This window comes from Mirounga leonina, unplaced genomic scaffold (genome assembly GCF_011800145.1).
Source record: "Mirounga leonina isolate KUSES-001 unplaced genomic scaffold, KU_Mleo_1.0 Mir_92, whole genome shotgun sequence".
In the NCBI taxonomy this organism is placed as follows: domain Eukaryota; kingdom Metazoa; phylum Chordata; class Mammalia; order Carnivora; family Phocidae; genus Mirounga; species Mirounga leonina.
The window spans coordinates 11,452,089-11,470,783 of record NW_023270852.1 but is presented as its reverse complement, the minus strand read 5'-3'; the positions used below and the strand labels follow the sequence as shown (position 1 = coordinate 11,470,783).

The following is an 18,695-nucleotide window of genomic DNA, read 5'->3' as shown; positions in this document are numbered from 1 at the left end:
TTCATGTTCCTGTATCCTTACATATATTATGATATTTTTCCTGTCCATACTTTACAAAATGTTTTATTTTCATCCTAAGAATTATTGCAGAATAGGTGGAATCACAGGATTTCCATTGACCCAAATGACTGGACAAATGGCTATACAAATACACATTTAAGCAAACTCGTTTTTGCCATTGCAGGAAGGCTCTTCTGAGACCCACATCCTGATCTCACTTTCCTGCAATGTCAGTCTGTAACACCTCAGAAGTGGAAACCTCTACCTTCTTCCTCATTGGGATCCCAGGGATGGAGCATGCTCACATTTAGATCTCCATCCCCATTTGCCTCATGTACCTCCTTGCCATCTTGGGGAACTGCACCATCCTCTTTTTCATAAAAACAGAGACCTCTCTGCATGAGCCTATGTATTATTTCCTCTCCATGCTAGCCTTTTCTGACCTGGGACTGTCCATCTCTTCCCTTCCAACCATGCTGAGAATCTTCTTGTTCAATGACACTGGAATTTCCCCTGATGCCTGTTTTGCCCAAGAGTTCTTCATTCATGGGTTCTCAGCTGTGGAGTCATCGGTACTTTTCATCATGTCCATCGATCCCTGGATAGCCACCTACAGTCCTCCCAGATACACTTCCATCCTGACCAGTGCCAGAGTCATTAAAATTGGCCTCGTATTTGCTGCATTATGTATTATGTTTGTTCTCCCTTTCCCCTTTATTCTAAAGAGACTGAAATTCTGTAAGAAAAGCCTTCTATCCCACTCCTACTGCCTCCATCGGGATGTCATGAAGCTGGCCTGTTCTGACAACAGAGTCAACGTCATCTATAGACTGTTTGTGGCTCTAACAGCTTTGTTAGACTTGGTGTGTATTTCTGTGCCTTACACGTGGATCCTGAACATTGTTCTGGACATTGCCTCACACAAGGGCTGCCTCAAGGTCCTCAATACTTGCATCTCCCATATTTGTGTTGTGCTGATCTTCTATGTGCCTATCATCACCTTGGCTATTATTCACCACTTTGCCAAAAATGTTTCTCCAGTTGTTAGGGTCATCATAGCTGATACCTTCCTTCTGGTTCCCCCTCTGATGAATCCTTTTATGTACTCTGAAGAGTTAGCAGATTAGAAATCTAATTCTCATGAAATTATGTGAGAGAAAATGTTGATGGGAAACTTCAGCTGCGATGAGTGCCCACCTCACTTGGCAATGTTTGAACAAATGTAGGGGTCCAAGAAGGACAGTGAAGTAATAGAGGTGGACAAAAATACATATTTCATAATCTCAGCAGGCTCATCAAATTTCAAATTACGGATTTCATGTAGCAGCAACAACATCCTACATGGCTTGGGGTTACAATATGTTGACCACTACATTTTCTACCTCCTTTTTCTCTTTTACCTCATCACACAACAAGCTATATGACTATTTCAACAACAGACACAGAAGTACCATCTTTATTTGATTAAATAATTTTTTAAATTTATTATTCTAAAAAAAATTAGTATGTTCATTTGGGAAAAAACAACATAACTCTAACTCAGCCATAATCAGCTCTGTCTAAAGTGAACTGAATGATTAATCACACACACACACACACACACGCACACACACACAGCATCACATTCCCTAAACATCTATTTTGTGTGCATGTGTGTGTATATTTCTATGTATGTGTGTGTGTTTGTGTGTTGGGGATGATATATGTATGTTTGTGTGTATGTTTCATCAGCAATTCAAATAAATCATAAAAATGCTCCTATCTGTAAGTACTGTGAAACATGTACTAATGTAAATACCTTAGATGAGCAAATATGTCATCAATTTATATTTTAAGTTCTCTGCAATATATTTAATAAACCTCCTTCTTTAGTATGCATATTGGGTGAGCTGCTTCTTACAAGTTTGTATAGTACTCTCTTTTTGTCAGTCACATACCTAAGCAGCAGTATTATTTCTTAACTGTTTACATCCTACATCAATGTGTATGTGATTGAAGTAGAATATTTTAATTTCTATCTTCGTCAGTGTCTAGCAAAGTACCTGGAACATATGGATTGTTTATTGTCTGTTAAGAGCATAGCAATCCTAGTACATTTTGAAGACATGAATATAATGCATGATAAGAAAGCCAAAGAATCCATTACAGTATGTCTGAAAATCCTTGTTAATATAAAGTTCACTTCTACAAATTAATTACTTGGATAGAAATTAAAATAAAAGATGGGGCGCCTGGGTGGCTCAGTGGTTAAGCATCTGCCTTCCGCTCAGGTCATGATCCCGGGGTCCTGGGATCGAGCCCCGTATCGGGCTCCCTGCTCAGCGGGAAGCCTGCTTCTCCCTCACCCACTCACCCTGCTTGTATTCCCTCTCGCTGTGTCTCTGTCAAATAAATAAATAAAAAATAATTAAAAAAAATTAAAATAAAAGCAAGCACAAATATATTCAGCAGTCTTAAAATAAGTGGAGTAATCTCATGCATGTAGATAAGATCTAGTTGGGTCCTCACGAGTAATCTCATGCATGTAGATAAGATCTAGTTGGGTCCTCACGAAAAGTTATCTAACTGAATTTAGTCTCACTTCTAATAAGCACTACTACTTAATCCACACTAAATCCTGAAAATTAGAAGGTCTGTATTAGTAAGATAAACACACATGCTAGAGACGGTACTAAATTGCAATATCTTTTTTTTTATTTATTTTTTAATTTTTTAATTTTTTATGATAGTCTATTTATTTATTTTATTTTTTTATTCTTATGTTAATCCCCATACATTACATCATTAGATTTAGATGAAGTGTTCCATGATTCATTGTTTGTGCATAACACCCAGTGCTCCATGCAGAATGTGCCCTCCTCAATACCCACCACCAGGCTAACCCATCCTCCCACCCCCCTCCCCTCTAGAACCCTCAGTTTGTTTTTCAGAGTCCATCGTCTACCCCTCCGATTTCCGCCGCTTCATTCTTCCCCTCCTGCTACCTTCTTCTTCTTCTTTTTTTTTCTTAACATATATTGCATTATTTGTTTCAGAGGTACAGATCTGAGATTCAACAGTCTTGCACAATTCACAACGCTTACCAGAGCACATACCCTCCCCAGTGTGTATAACCAGTCACCCCATCCCTCCCACCCCACCCCCCACTCCAGCAACCCTCAGTTTGTTTCCTGCAATTAAGAATTCCTCATATCAATGAGATCATATGATACATGTCTTTCTCTGTTTGACTTATTTCACTCAACATAATACCCTCCAGTTCCATCCATGTCGTTGCAAATGGCAAGATCTCATTCCTTTTGATGGCTGCATAATATTCCATTGTATATATATATATACCACTTCTTCTTTATCCATTCATCTGTCGATGGACATCTTGGCTCTTTCCACAGTTTGGCTATTGTGGACATTTCTGCTATAAACATCGGGGTGCATGTACCCCTTCGGATCCCTACTTTTGTATCTTTGGGGTAAATACCCAGTAGTGCAATTGCTGGATCATATGGTAGCTCTATTTTCAACTTTTTGAGGAACCTCCATACAGTTTTCCAGACTGGCTGCACCAGCTTGCATTCTCACCAACAGTGTAGGAGGGTTCCCCTTTCTCCACATCCCCGCCAACATCTGTCATTTCCTGACTTGTTAATTTTAGCCATTCTGACTGGTGTGAGGTGGTATCTCATTGAGGTTTTGATTTGGATTTCCCTGATGCCAAGCGATATTGAGCACTTTTTCATGTGTCTGATGGCCATTTGGATGTCTTCTTTGGAAAAATGTCTGTTCATGTCTTCTGCCCATTTCTTGATTGGATTCTTTGTTCTTTGGTGTTGAGTTTGATGAGTTCTTTATAGATTTTGGATACTAGCCCTTTATCTGATATGTCATTTGCAAATATCTTCTCCCATTCTGTCGGTTGTCTTTTGGTTTTGTTGACTGTTTCCTTTGCTTTGCAAAAGCTTTTTATCTTGATGAAGTCCCAATAGTTCATTTTTGCTCTTGCTTCCCTTGCCTTTGGCGATGTTTCTAGGAAGAAGTTACTGCAGCTGAGGTCAAAGAGGTTGCTGCCTGTGTTCTCCTTGAGGATTTGGATGGACTCCTGTCTCACATTGAGGTCTTTCAACCATTTGGAGTCTATTTTTGTGTGTGGTGTAAGGAAATGGTCCAGTTTCATTCTTCTGCATGTGGCTGTCCAATTTTCCCTACACCATTTGTTGAAGAGACTGTCTTTTTTCCATTGGACATTCTTCCCTGCTTTGTTGAACATGAGTTGACCATAGAGTTGAGGGTCCATTTCTGGGCTCTCTATTCTGTTCCATTGATCTATGTGTCTGTTTTTGTGCCAGTACCATGCTGTCTTGAGGATGACAGCTTTGTAATAGAGCTGGAAGTCCGGAATTGTGATGCCGCCAGCTTTGCTTTTCTTTTTCAACATTCCTCTGGCTATGCGGGGTCTTTTCTGGTTCCATACAAATTGTAGGATTATTTGTTCCATTTCTTTGAAAAAAGTGGATGGTATTTTGATGGGGATTGCATTGAATGTGTAGATTGCTCTAGGTAGCATTGACATCTTCACAATATTTGTTCTTCCAATCCATGAACATGGAACATTTTTCCATTTCTTTGTGTCTTCCTCAATTTCTTTCATGAGTATTTTATAGTTTTCTGAGTACAGATCCTTTGTCTCTTTGGTTCGATTTATTCCTAGGTATCTTATGGTTTTGGGTGCAATTGTAAATGGGATCGACTCCTTCATTTCTCTTTCTTCTGTCTTGTTCTTGGTGTATAGGAATGCCACTGACTTCTGTGCATTGATTTTATATCCTGCCACTTTACTGAATTCCTGTATGAGTTCAAGCAGTTTTGGGGTGGAGTCTTTGGGGTTTTCCACATAACGTATCATATCATCTGAAAAGAGTGAGAGTTTGACTTCTTCTTTGCTGATGTGGATGCCTTTTATTTCTTTTTGTTGTCTAATTGCTGTGGCTAGGACTTCCAATACTATGTTGAATAGCAGTGGTGATAGTGGACATCCCTGCTGCGATCCTGACCTTAGGGGGAAAGCTCTCAGTTTTCCCCATTGAGAATGATATTCGCTGTAGGCTTTTCATAGATGGCTTTTATGATATTGAGGTATGTACCCTCTATCCCTATACTCTGAAGAGTTTTGATCAAGGAAGGATGCTGTACTTTGTCAAAAGCTTTTTCTGCATCTATTGAGAGGATCATCTGATTCTTGTTCTTTCTTTTGTTAATGTATTGTATCACATTGATTGATTTGCGGATGTTGAACTAACCTTGCAGCCCAGGGATAAATCCCACTTGGTCATGGTGAATAATCCTTTTAATGTACTGTTGGATCCTATTAGCTAGTATTTTGTTGAGAATTTTTGCATCCATGTTCATCAGGGATATTGGTCTGTAATTCTCCTTTTGGATGGGGTCTTTGTCTGGTTTTGGGATCAAGGTAATGCTGGCCTCATAAAATGAGTTTGGAAGTTTTCCTTCCATTTCTATTTTTTGGAACAGTTTCAGAAGAATAGGTATTAATTCTTCTTGAAATGTTTGGTAGAATTCCCCTGGGAAGCCATCTGGCCCTGGGCTTTTGTTTTTTGGGAGATTTTTGATGACTGCTTCAATTTCCTTAGTGGTTATAGGTCTGTTCAGGTTTTCTATTTCTTCCTGGTTCAGTTTTGGTAGTTGATACATCTCTAGGAATGCCTCCATTTCTTCCAGGTTATCTAATTTGCTGGCATAGATTTGCTCATAATATGTTCTTATAATTGTTTGTATTTCTTTGGTGTTGGTTGTGATCTCTCCTCTTTCATTCATGATTTTGTTGATTTGGGTCATTTCTCTTCTCTTTTTGATAAGTCTGGCCAGGGGTTTATCAATCTTGTTAATTCTTTCCAAGAACCAGCTCCTAGTTTCGTTGATCTGTTCTACTGTTCTTTTAGTTTCTATTTCATTGATTTCTGCTCTGATCTTTATTATTTCTCTTCTCCTGCTGGGTTTAGGCTTTATTTGCTGTTCTTTCTCCAGCTCCTTTAGGTGTAGGGTTAGTTTGTGTACTTGAGACCTTTCTTGTTTCTTGAGAAAGGCTTGTATTGCTATATACTTTCCTCTTAGGACTGCCTTTGCTGCATCCCAAAGATTTTGAATAGTTGTGTTTTCATTTTCATTGGTTTCTATGTATTTTTTTAATTCTTCTTTAATTTCCTGGTTGACCCATTCATTCTTCAGTAGGATGCTCTTTAGCCTCCATGTATTTGAGTTCTTTCCGACTTTTCTCTTGTGATTGAGTTCTAGTTTCAAAGCATTGTGGTCTGAAAATAGGCAGGGAATGATCCCAATCTTTTGGTACCGGTTGAGACCTGATTTATGACCTAGGATGTGATCTATTCTGGAGAATGTTCCATGGGCACTAGAGAAGAATGTGTATTCCGTTGCTTTGGGGTGGAATGTTCTGAATATGTCTGTGAAGTCCATTTGGTCCAGTGTGTCATTTAAAGTCTTTATTTCCTTGTTGATCTTTTGCTTAGACGATCTGTCCATTTCAGTGAGGGGGGTGTTAATGTCCCCCACTATTATTGTATTGTTGTCGATGTGTTTCTTTGCTTTTGTTATTAATTGCCTTATATAATTGGCTGCTCCCATGTTAGGGGCATAGATATTTACAATTGTTAGATCTTCTTGTTGGATAGACCCTTTAAGCAGGATATAGTGTCCTTCCTCATCTCTTATTACAGTCTTTGGTTTAAAATCTAATTTGTCTGATATAAGGATTGCCACCCCAGCTTTCTTTTGGTGTCCATTAGCATGGTAAATGGTTTTCCACCCCCTCACTTTCAATCTGGGGCTGTCTTTGGTTCTAAAATGAGTCTCTTGCAGGCAGCATATCTATGGGTCTTGTTTTTTAATCCAGTCTGATAGCCTGTGTCTTTTGATTGGGACATTTAGCCCATTTACATTCAGGGTAACTATTGAAAGATAGGAATTTAGTGCCATTGTATTGCCTGTAAGGTGACTGTTACCGTATATTGTCTGTGTTCCTTTCTGGTCTATGTTGCTTTTAGGCTCTCTCTTTGCTTAGAGGAACCCTTTCAAGATTTCCTGTAGGGCTGGTTTTGTGTTTGCAAATTCCTTTAGTTTTTGTTTGTCCTGGAAGCTTTTTATCTCTCCTTCAATTTTCAATGACAGCCTAGCTGGATAGAGTATTCTTGGCTGCATATTTTTCTCATTTAGTGCTCTGAAGATATCATGCCAGTCCTTTCTGGCCTGCCAGGCCTCTGTGGATAAGTCTGTTGCCAATCTAATCTTTCTACCCTTGTAGGTTACATATCTCTTCTCCCGAGCTGCTGTCAGGATTTTCTCTTTGTCTATGAGACTTGTAAGTTTTACTATTAGATGTCGGGGTATTGACCTGTTTTTATTGATTTTGAGAGGGGTTCTCTGTGCTTCCTGGATTTTGATGCCTGTTTCCTTCCCCAAATTAGGGAAGTTCTCTGCTATAATTTGCTCCATTATACCTTATGCCCCTGTCTCTCTTTCTTCTTCTTCTGGGATCCCAATTATTCTAATGTTGTTTCGTCTTATGGTATCGCTTATCTCTTGAATTCTGCCCTCGTGATCCAATAGTTGTTTATCTTTCTTTTTTTCAGCTTCTTTATTTTCCATCATTTGGTCTTCTATATCACTGATTCTCTCTTCTGCCTCATTTATTCTAGCAGTTGGCACCCCCATTTTTGATTGCACCTCATTAATAGCCTTTTTGATTTCTACTTGGTTAGATTTTAGTTCTTTTACTTCTCCAGAAAGGGTTTCTCTAATAACTTCCATATTTTTTTCAAGCCCAGCTAGTATCTTTAAAGTGATGATTCTGAACTCTAGATCTGACATCGTACTAATGTCCATATTGAGTAGGTCCCTGGCAGTCGGTACTACCTCTTGTTCTTTTTGTTGAGGTGATTTTTTCCGTCTTGTCATTTTGTGCAGAGGAGAATAGATTAATGAGAGAACAAAATGCTAGCAGAGTAACAACATCCCCAGAAAATATACTCTAAACAAATCAGAAAAGACCTGAAGCAGTGGGAAAAGAAAGGGAAAGAGAGAAAAAAGAAAAAAAAGAAAAAGAAAAAGATAAAGATAAAAACAAAAACAAACAAAACAAAACAACAACAACAACAAAAAACCCAGAATGTGATCAAATATGATCAGGCTGGTATATAGATCAGTGCCACACACTAGATTTTGGGTGTATTTTGGTCTTTTAGAAGAAAGTGCCTCCCAAAATTTTAAAGAAAGAAAAACTTATATATGTACAAAAGTAAGTGTTGATATGATGAAGGGATGAAATATGACTGTAAAGATGGAAATTATAAAAAATTTTATAAAAGGAATTGATAAGAAGTTGTTTGAAAAAAGAAAGAAGAGGATTTAAAAAAAGAAAAAAGAAGAAAAAAAAAGGGAGAGAATGTGATCAGGCAGGGGAATAGAAAACACCATATACTAGAGATTTAGGGTATATTTTAATCTGTTAGAAGAAACTATCTCAAAACTTTAAAGAGAGAACAACTTATATATATAAGTCAAAAATACGGGTAACTACTATGAAGGGATAGAATATGACTCTAAAAATGAAAAATAAAAATGTTTTTTTTTTTTTTTTTAAAAGGGATTGATAAGATGTTGGTTGAAAAAGGGAAAAAGAAAAATTCAAAAAGAAAAAAAAAGAAAAAAGACAGTTAAAAAAAAATTAACTTTGAAAGACTAAACAATCATTGTAAAAAAGCCATGAATTCTATGTGTAGTATTCCCCTAGTGCTGGAGTTCTGCCATTCTCATTGATTGGTAAACTTGGTCTTGGCTGGCTGTTCTTGCTGATCTTCTGGGGAGGGGCCTGTTGCCGTGGTTTCCAAATGTGTCTGCCGGAGGCGGAATTGCCCCACCCTTGCCCCCTCCCGGCTAAGTAATCTGCTTGGGTTTGCTCTCCGGGGCTTTTGTTCCCTGCGAGCTTTCCGTACAGCTTTGGAGGTGGAGAGTGAAAATGGTGGCCTCCCAATCTCCACCCCAGAGGAGCCGAGAACTCGGGCCCCGCTCCTCAGTGAGCCCCCAGAGAAAAGCCGTCAGTCACTCCCGTCTCCCCGGTCTCCAGCCGCACTCCGTGCTCGCCCGGCCTGCGACCACGCGTTTCTATCTCTGGCACCCGACCCCGGGTGGAGTCTCCAAACCCAGCAGATCCCTGCGGTGCACTCCTGTGTGGCTCCTCCCAGGGGAGGAACGTGAGATCTCCCTGGATCTGCCGCTTGTTGGGTCCCTGCTGGAGGAGCAGTGGCCCGACTGTGCCTTGGATCACAGTTTATGGCAACCCCGAGCTGAGAGCCTGCGCCTGGGCTCCGCCTCTGCAGCCAGCTTCCCTGCTCCGTTACCTGGGAGCTGTGCCACACTCAGGCACCCCCGGTGTTTCTGTGACCCCGAGGGTCCTGAGACCACACTGTCCCAGAGGATTCCACCCCCCACTTAGCCACCACAGTGACGTCCCTCGGTGGAGCAGACTTTTAAAAGTTCCGATTTTGTGCTCCGCAGCTCTATCCCTTGCCAATAGCGGCCAACGGAGGCCCCTCCCCCGCCGTCTATCCTCCCGAATATCGCCTTGGGTTCACTTCTCCGCACGTCCTACCTTCCAGAAAGTGGTCGGTTTTCTGATGAGAGAGTTGTTGCTCTTCTTTTCTTTGATCTCCTGTTGAGTTCATAGGTGTTCAGAATGGTTTGATCCCTATCCAGCTGAATTCCTGAGAGGAGACGAAATCCAGGTCTCCTATTCCTCTGCCATCTTGCTTTTATCTTAAATTGCAATATCTTAAGCAACACAACATTCTTAGGTGAGACACTGCAATGGTTCACAGATAGGAAATAGAAGTTGCAGGAACCTGGGGAGCTTCATCATCCTTAAATTCTAGAAGTCATTGTTAGCATCGCCAACTCTTGCTCTCTTCACCTTTCTTCTTTGCTTCAATCACTGGTCTGAATGAAGCACCCTACATGATGAGTAAATGGTCACAAGCTGGAAGGATAGGTAGTGGGGATACTTCATACGTCTCCTCTAACAGAGAAGAGAGTGGACTTTCACTATGAGCTTAGTGTTATTGAGCCCGTATTTTTCAGCCCTTCCCTTAAGTCTCTAAGTCACTTAGAGACTTAAGGGAAGGGCTGAAAAATACGAAGTACTTGATATTCTTAAACCAGAACTGGTCATAATACCCTTGGATATGAACTCAATGTGATTGGCAAAACTGGGTCATGGCACTACTACAATCATTGTGACTGGAATACCTGAAGGAAGGTGTTTCTTTTCCTAGGAGGGTTGAAGAAATGGTATTTGGAAAAAATAGAACAAAACAAATTAAATAAAGTAAAGGAAAACCAAATAAAACCAGTAGCTAGGTGTACTAGACCTGCCAACGAGCAGAATGACATTACTGAGAAAAAATATAAAAAACATGATTTAAGAAAAAATTATTTAAGGATACATAAGAAATGAACTCAAATAGTGGCCTTTATAAAGGAATTTTTTGGGGAGTTTTACATCCATTATACTTTTACACCAATAATTAGGAATTAGTGTACTTAGAGAATGCAATTCATCATGGAAATGGTAAGTCATCTTTAGAATGCTACATTTAAGAAGACAGATAAGTACACCGACATATATCATCTTAGCTGATAGCACCTATATAAGAGCCAACGAAAGCCCTCCTTTCAATCTCGGCAAGGCATTAGAATCACTTGGGAGCTTTTTAAAGTCTGGATAGTAATGTAACATCACAGGCCAATTAAATCAGAATACAAAATTTTTAACCTATTATCCTATTGATGGATATTGGAGTTGTTTCCAAATTTTGACTGTTATAAATAAAATTCGTATAGATAATCTTAGAGATGTGTTTGTGGCAGTTGTAGTATTTATGTTATGGTATTTGATTATGATATTAATTTTTATTTTCTTAAATGCAAATTGAACTGTGAGAGTTCAAGTATACTTTTTTACATTACTTACTAATTTCTAGGAGTTCTTTATTCTTTGTCAGATATGTGTGATAAAGATATTTATTCCTCGTGGATTGTTTGTCTTTTGGTCTTCTTAAAAGTGTCATTCAGTGAACAGAAATTCTTCCCTTTTGTTAATTATAAGTGATTATTATTACTCCAGGGCTAATTTTTTTACATCCTTGGTTATTCCAAGGTCATGAATTTTTTTTATAATTTTTCTTCTACATGTTTCTTTTCCTTTTATGTTTAATGCTTAGGTCTATGATCTAGCTGAAATTAATTTATGATAAAGCTCAATATTTATTCATTTATTTTTTTATTTAAATTGCTCCAGTTTATTGAAAAGATCTTTCCCTGTTGAATTTTGTCACTGTCATTTTGTCTCTTCTTGTATGTTGGTTTGCAACCTCAGGAATTTACCAGGTAAAATCTGAAACTGGCCTCCATACATGGAGAGCAAGCAGAGACCAAAGAAAGAGGCAGACCTCTCCACATTGGTAGGTGGCAGGTTTAATAAGCATGGAAACATATGTGAGGCTTGTCTTGGGTAGTCATAAAATGAGTAAATCTCCACACCTGCTTGCCAGAATCTTAAAAGTTTATATAAAGGCTTTAATGGGGTTCAGTCAGGTATACCATCCAGATGGGCTCAATAACACATTGCTTTCTCAAGGCTATGTCCTTGAACATTTCAGGGCTCCCACTGTGGGAATGGTGCACAGAATGTACATTCTGAGGATCGGGTTGGGGGTGAGGAACCTCCAATTATCCAGGTTCAGCTCATGGGTCAGTTGACAGTCACATCCTCTTGATGAATTCCTTCAACATTGTGTCAATACCACACTGCTGAATAAATGTAACTTTGGAGTTCGTCATGAGTTCTAATGGTGCAGTTCATTCAATGTTTTTCTTGTTTTGCCTATTCTAGGTCTTTTGCATTTCCACATAAAGTTTACAATCAGCTTGTCAATTTCCACAATAAAACCTACTAGGATTTGATTAGAATTGTGCTGAGTCAATGTTACTTTGTGAAGAATTGTTAGCAACACAGAGTTTTCTAATTATTGAGCTTGATATCTCTACTTATATAATCTTGAAATTTTCTGCAATGTTTTGAATTTATCAGTGTAGGTATCTTAAAAGTATTTATTATATTTATTTTTACATATTTGATTTTACTGATTAAACACCTTGACTGACATAAATGGTATTTTATATTTATACAAGTTGTTTTTTCAAGTGTGTAGGGACTCAGTTTTGTATATTGCTGGCTGGCTTTTTAAAACTAACTTATTCTTGGGTGCCTGGGTGGCTCAGTCGGTTAAGAGTCTGCCTTTGGCTCAGGTCACGATCCCAGGGTCCTGGGATCAAGAACCATATCAGGCTCCCTGCTCAGCCTGGAAACCATTTCTCCTTCTGCCCCCTCCCCCTCGGCTTGTGCTCTCTTTGTCTCTCGCTCTCAAAAATAAACAAATAAAATCTTTAAAAAAAACTTAAAAAAATAAAACTAACTTATTCTTGTTCATTGATGAGTGAATAAGGAAGATGTGATATATTCATACAATGGAATATTACTTAGCCATAAAAAAGAATGAAATCTTGCCATTTGCAATGACATGAGTGGATCTAGAGAGTATAATGCTAAGCAAAATAAGTCAGAGAAAGACAAATACCATATGATTTCACTTATATGTGGAAATTAAGAAACAAAACAAACTAGTAAAGGGGAAAAAAGAGAAAGACAAACCAAGAAATAGACTCCTAACTATAGAGAACAATCTAATGGTTACCAGAGGGGAGGTGGGTGGGGGCATGGGTGAAGCAGGTGATGGAGATTAAGGAGGGCACTTGCTGAGATGAGCACCGGGTGATGTGCGGAAGTGTTCAATCACTATATTGTACACCTGAAACTAATATTACACTGTATGTTAACTAAATAAAAACTTAAAAACATAAAGTTAAAAATTAAAATTAACTTATTCTTAATATTTATAGATTTCTAAATAATCATATCATTTGTGAGTACAGACATTTTTACTTTATCCTTTCAAATTTTTATTCTTTTCATTTCTTTCTTTCCATATTACACAGTCCTGGACATCCAGTAGAATTTTGAACAGAATACTGATAGGGACATCCTGAACTTTACATGTCATTGAGAGAAAATGTCCAACATTATATCATGATTGTAATGTTAGCTATAGGATTTTTATATGTCTATCAATTCAAGGTAGTACCCTTTATTTCTAGTTTGCTCAGAGGTTTTGTGATGAAAATATATTAGGATTTTATCTATTGAGGTGGAATGCAGTTTTTCCTCTATGTCGGTGTGAAATTTATTCATGATTATTGAAAAGTGTGTATTTTTATGATCTACTCCACTTGGTCACGATGTATTATTATTATTTTATATATCAATATACTTTACTTGCTATTTTTAATATGTTTGTAGATATCTACATTCACAAAATATATTAACCATCAATTACTGTTTCTCATCCTGTAATTGTCTAGCTAGGTATCACACATGAAACTAGTGGAGAAGTGTTTTATTCTCTAACAGAGTATGTATAATATTGGTATTATTTTTTTGTTAAATGCCTAATATAAATAAGAAGTGTGGTTTCTTGGCCTGGAGTTTACTTGAGGGCTTTTTTTTTATGTTATGTTAGTCATCATTCAGTTCATCATTAGTTTTCGATGTAGTGTTCCATGATTCATTGTTTGCGTATAACAACCAGTACTCCAAAAAATTATGAACTAAGTGCTGTTAACAGATAAAGAACTATCCACCTTTTTGTTTTCTTGTTTAAATTCTGGAGACTAGTGTTTTTCAAAGAATTTGTCCATTTCAAAAAAAAAGTGTTTTTTAAATCATATTCATTGTACCCACTTAATATTTTTATATTAGTAAAACATATGGTGATATTTATTGTTTTTTTGATTTTTTAATTTTATTATGTTATGTTAGTCACCATACAATACATCATTAGTTTTTGATGTAGTGATCCACGATCCATTGTTTTCGTATAACACCCAGTGCTCCATGCAATACGTGCCCTCCTTAATACCCATCACGAGGCTAACCCACCCCCCCAAAACCCTGTTTGTTTCTCAGAGTCCATAGTCTCTCATGGTTCATCTCTCCCTCCGATTTCCCTCCCTTCATTTTTCCCTTCCTTCTCCTAATGTCCTCCATGCTATTCCTTATGTTTCACAAATAAGTGAAACCATATGATAATTGACTTTCTCTGTTTGACTTATTTCACTTAGCATAATCTCCTCCAGTCCCATCCATGTTGATGTAAAAGTTGGGTATTCATCTTTTCTGATGGCTGAGTAATATTCTATGGACCACATCTCCTTTATCCATTCATCTGTTGAAGGGTGTCTCGGCTCTTTCCACAGTTTGGCTATTGCGGACATTGCTGCTATGAACATTGGGGTGCATATGGCCCTTCTTTTCACTACATCTGTGTCTTTGGGGTAAATACCCAGGAGTGCAATTGCTGGGTCATAGGGTAGCTCTATTTTTAAATTTTTGAGGAACCTCCACACTGTTTTCCAAAGTGGCTGTACCAACTTGCATCCCCACCAACAGTGTAAGAGGGTTCCCCTTTCTCCACAACCTCTCCAACATTTGTTGTTTCTTGCCCTGTCCATTTTTGCCATTCTAACTCGTGTAAGGTGGTATCTCAATGTGGTTTTGATTTGAATTTCCCTGATGGCTAATGATGATGAACATTTTTTCATGTGTCTGTTAGCCATTTGTATGTCTTCTTCAGAGAAGTGTCTTCATATCTTCTGCCCATTTTTTGACTTGATTATTTGTTTTTTGGGTGTTGAGTTTGAGAAGTTCTTTATAGAACTTGGATACCAGCCCTTTATCTGTAGTGTCATTTGCAAATATCATCTCTCATTCTGTGGGTTGCCTCTTTGTTTTGTTGACTGTTTCTTTGCTGTGTAGAAGCTTTTTATCTTGATGAAGTCCCCAAAGTTCATTTTTGCTTTTGTTTCACTAGCTTTTGGAGATGTATTTTGAAAGAAGTTGCTGTGGCTGATGTCAAAGAGGTTACTGCTTATATTCTCCTCTAGGATTTTGATGGATTCCTGTCTCACATTGAGGTATTTCATCCATTTTGAGTTTCTCTTTGTGAATGGTGTTAGAGAATGGTCAAGTTTCATTCTTCTGCATGTGGCTGTCCAATTTTCCCAGCACCATTTATTGAAGAGACTGTCAAACTCTCTCTTTTTGCAGACGACATGATACTTTATGTGGAAAACCCAAAAGACTCCACCCCCAAATTACTAGAACTCATCCAGCAATTCAGTAAAGTGGCAGGATACAAAATCAATACACAGAAATTAGTTGCTTTCTTATACACTAACAACACAACTGTAGAAAGAGAAATTAGAGAAACGATTCCATTTATAATAGCACCAAAAACCATAAGATACCTCGGAATAAACCTAACCAAAGAGGTAAAGGATCTATACTCTAGGAACTACAAAACACTCATGAAAGAAATTGAAGAAGACAAAAAGATGGAAAAATATTCCATGCTCATGGATTGGAAGAATAAACATTGTTAAAATGTCTATGCTACCCAGAACAATCTATACCTTCAATGCCATCCCGATCAAAATTCCAATGACATTTTTCAAAGTGCTGGAACAAACAATCCTAAAATTTGTATGGAATCAGAAAAGACCCCGAATGGCCAAGGAAATGTTGAAAAAGAAAAATAAATCTGGGGGCATCACATTGCCCGATTTCAAGCTATATTACAAAGCTGTGATCACCAAGACAGCATGGTACTGGCACAAAAACAGACATATAGACCAATGGAACAGAATAGAGAACCCAGATATGGACCCTTAACTCTATGGTCAAATAATCTTTGACAAAGCAGGAAAAAATATGCAATGGAAAAATATATTTTTTAAAGATTTTATTTATTTATTTGAGGGAGAGAGCATGAGCAGATCAGGGGAAGCAGCAAAGGGAGAGGGAGAAGCAGACTCCCTGCTAAGCAAGGAGTATGATTGCTTGATCCCAGGACTCTGGGATCATGACCTGAGCCTAAGGCAGATGCTTAACTGACTGAGCCATCCATGTGCTCCTGCAAAGAAAATATTTAATGTTATTAGAGATTCAGAAGAAAAATGGCTATAGAGTTAGTAGTGATTAGTGATTCCTAAACTTGCTCTGCATGAATAATATCTATGCAGCTATTCTTGTGAGTTGAAATCTATAATAATAATAATAAATAATAATGATAAGAAGAAAAAGAAAAAGAAACAAGTTATGATTGACCACTTACTATGTATAGGACACTGTTCTAAATGCCTCAGAGACATTTAATTTGTATCTCAAATGTAGCCAATGAGGAAGGCACTATTTTGATTTCCATTTTACAGTTAAGGAAACAGGCACAGAAACGATACCTAGGTCACCCAAAGTCACACAGCTAATGTATGTCAGAGCCAGAACTTGAACACCAGCACTCTGGCACCAGGATTGAAATTTAGGCACTTATCAATAGGACTTTTGAAATTTGTACAGGCAAAATTGTGGTCATGGTAGGGAATTTATGTACAGAAAACAGAATGGAAAAAAGATCATGGATCTATGTCCTTAGTGCTACTTGGGGAAAGTCAAAGCAGCTTTATGAGAGGGTTTGGAAAAGATTTAGTGAAAAGAAACAGTAAAATTGAAAAAAGCCTTCTATACTAGTTAAAATATTTGAATTTAAATTAGCTAGTTCAAATAAATAAATAAATGAAGAAATGGACAAATAAATAAATAAATACATAAGCTAGTTTCTTTTATATGTAAGTCAGTAAGCCATAGACTTGGACCACATAGTCACAATCACATGGAGATATAGTATATCTATTTTCACATCTGTCAAGTAGAGATGACAAAATCTATGTACTTTATCCCCACTCTTCAACTTTTGTTTACATACACTTCAGTTTGCTTCTACGTTCCTTGGGGTTTTTGGTTTGGGAAATTGAATCTAGAGGTTTGTGTGCAGTCTCCAAGGACTCAGTCCCAGAGCTTGGTGTAAAGCTGGGATTAAAATGGGATGTTTTCTTAGAAATATCCCTTAGGTGCTAGAAGCCTAACATAAAGGTACTCTCCATGCAGTCCTCAGAGAGGGGTATAAAGGCTGTGCTGCTCGATGCTGTGTGTAAGTCTTGATTCCTACGGAAGGAAAAGGTGAATCAGCTGCTGGTGTCTGGTGAATAGGTGTGGCAGGAAATGCAGAGAGACATGGGCAGAGCAGCCTGAGAACTGGACTGAGAGGCCAACTGCACCAGGTAGAAAAAAACCAAAATTATATCTTTAAATGGGAATGAGATTATCTTTAAAGGTCTCAGGAAGATCCAATGCCTTTAATATCATCCTGTCAGTTGCATTGGATGAAATAAATTTCCATGTTGGGAGGAAGGGATGAGGCCAATAGAGAGCTGCTGTTGAGAATGGGTTCCTAGTGTTGCTCCACAATAAACAACAGGGACTCTCCACCTTGGCCTTGGCCATCACCTTTCTAGGCAATGGTTTCTTACATGGCCAAGGTGTTTACATTTTTACAGACAAATAAGAGTCTGTGCACTTTGTGGCACTTGTTCTTTCTTCATTGGACTGAACTCACAAATGATAGTTTTTTTTTTTTTTACCTTGATATGTTTTCTATATTGAAAAAAAATTAAAAAAATGATAAAGTGAAGCTATGACAAGGGCAAAAATGGATATCTCTGCTTTATTTTTTAAATTTTTATTTATTTATTTATTGAGAGAGAGAGAGAGCCTGTGTGAGTGGGGGAGAGGCAGGGACAGCGGGAGAGAGAGAATCTCAAGCAGACTCCATGCTGAGCATGGAGCCCAACAAAAGACTCAATCTCTTGACCCTGAGATCATGACCTGAGCTGAAATCAAGTCTGACGCTTAACTGAGCCACCCAGATGCCCCTATCTCTGCTTTATTTTTGGTTACAACTGCTGAACCATACATTCCAGGGCAAGTTCCTTTACCTCATTCTGAGTGGTTTGATGCATTCTGCAGCATTTTGAAGGTATTACTTAGGTATCTTTCTCCATACCCTTCAGGTCACTGCAGAAGTAGATTCTTCTCTATTGAGACACGATTGTCCCATAGAGCTGCAAAAAATACCTTCTCTAGTACCAAAATCATTTGAGGCTTTCTACCCAGATTTTCAGTGTCTTGAATCGGTAAGAGGAGTAACCAAGCAAGTGCTGGCTCCATAACAGTGGTAAAATTAACACCAATAAGATTAATAGGTGCTCTGAGAGTACTGGATATGCTGTGAGTGAACAAGTGTGAAATGGCATTAGACAACCCTCATTTTCCCTTTCCCAACTGATACTCGGGGCTGTCTATAAATCATAATCAAGGGCTGTTTCTAGTCCTCGCCAGGCATCCCAAAGTGCCAGCACTTATTATCTGATTTTGTGTCTGTGAGAGGCTGCTGGGCATGGGTCCGGGTTTTTACATATCAGTCAGAAGAATTCAGATTTTAATTGTGAGTACCTATACACCTGGATCTATAATTTATTTTCATTATGAATTTTTAAGGGTACTTCCTTCCTTCCTTCCTTCCTTTCTTTCTTTCTTTCTTTCT

At 38.1% G+C, this 18,695-nt stretch overlaps 1 protein-coding gene across 1 annotated transcript; it reads left to right on the top strand.

Annotated features, from left to right (window-relative positions):
• The first annotated feature begins 227 nt into the window (after positions 1-227).
• LOC118004249 (olfactory receptor 51A7-like) lies at positions 228-1,127 on the top strand. The gene is given in 1 exon segment (XM_034995507.1): positions 228-1,127. A coding segment is annotated over 1 exon segment (900 nt).
• The last annotated feature ends 17,568 nt before the right edge of the window (positions 1,128-18,695 follow it).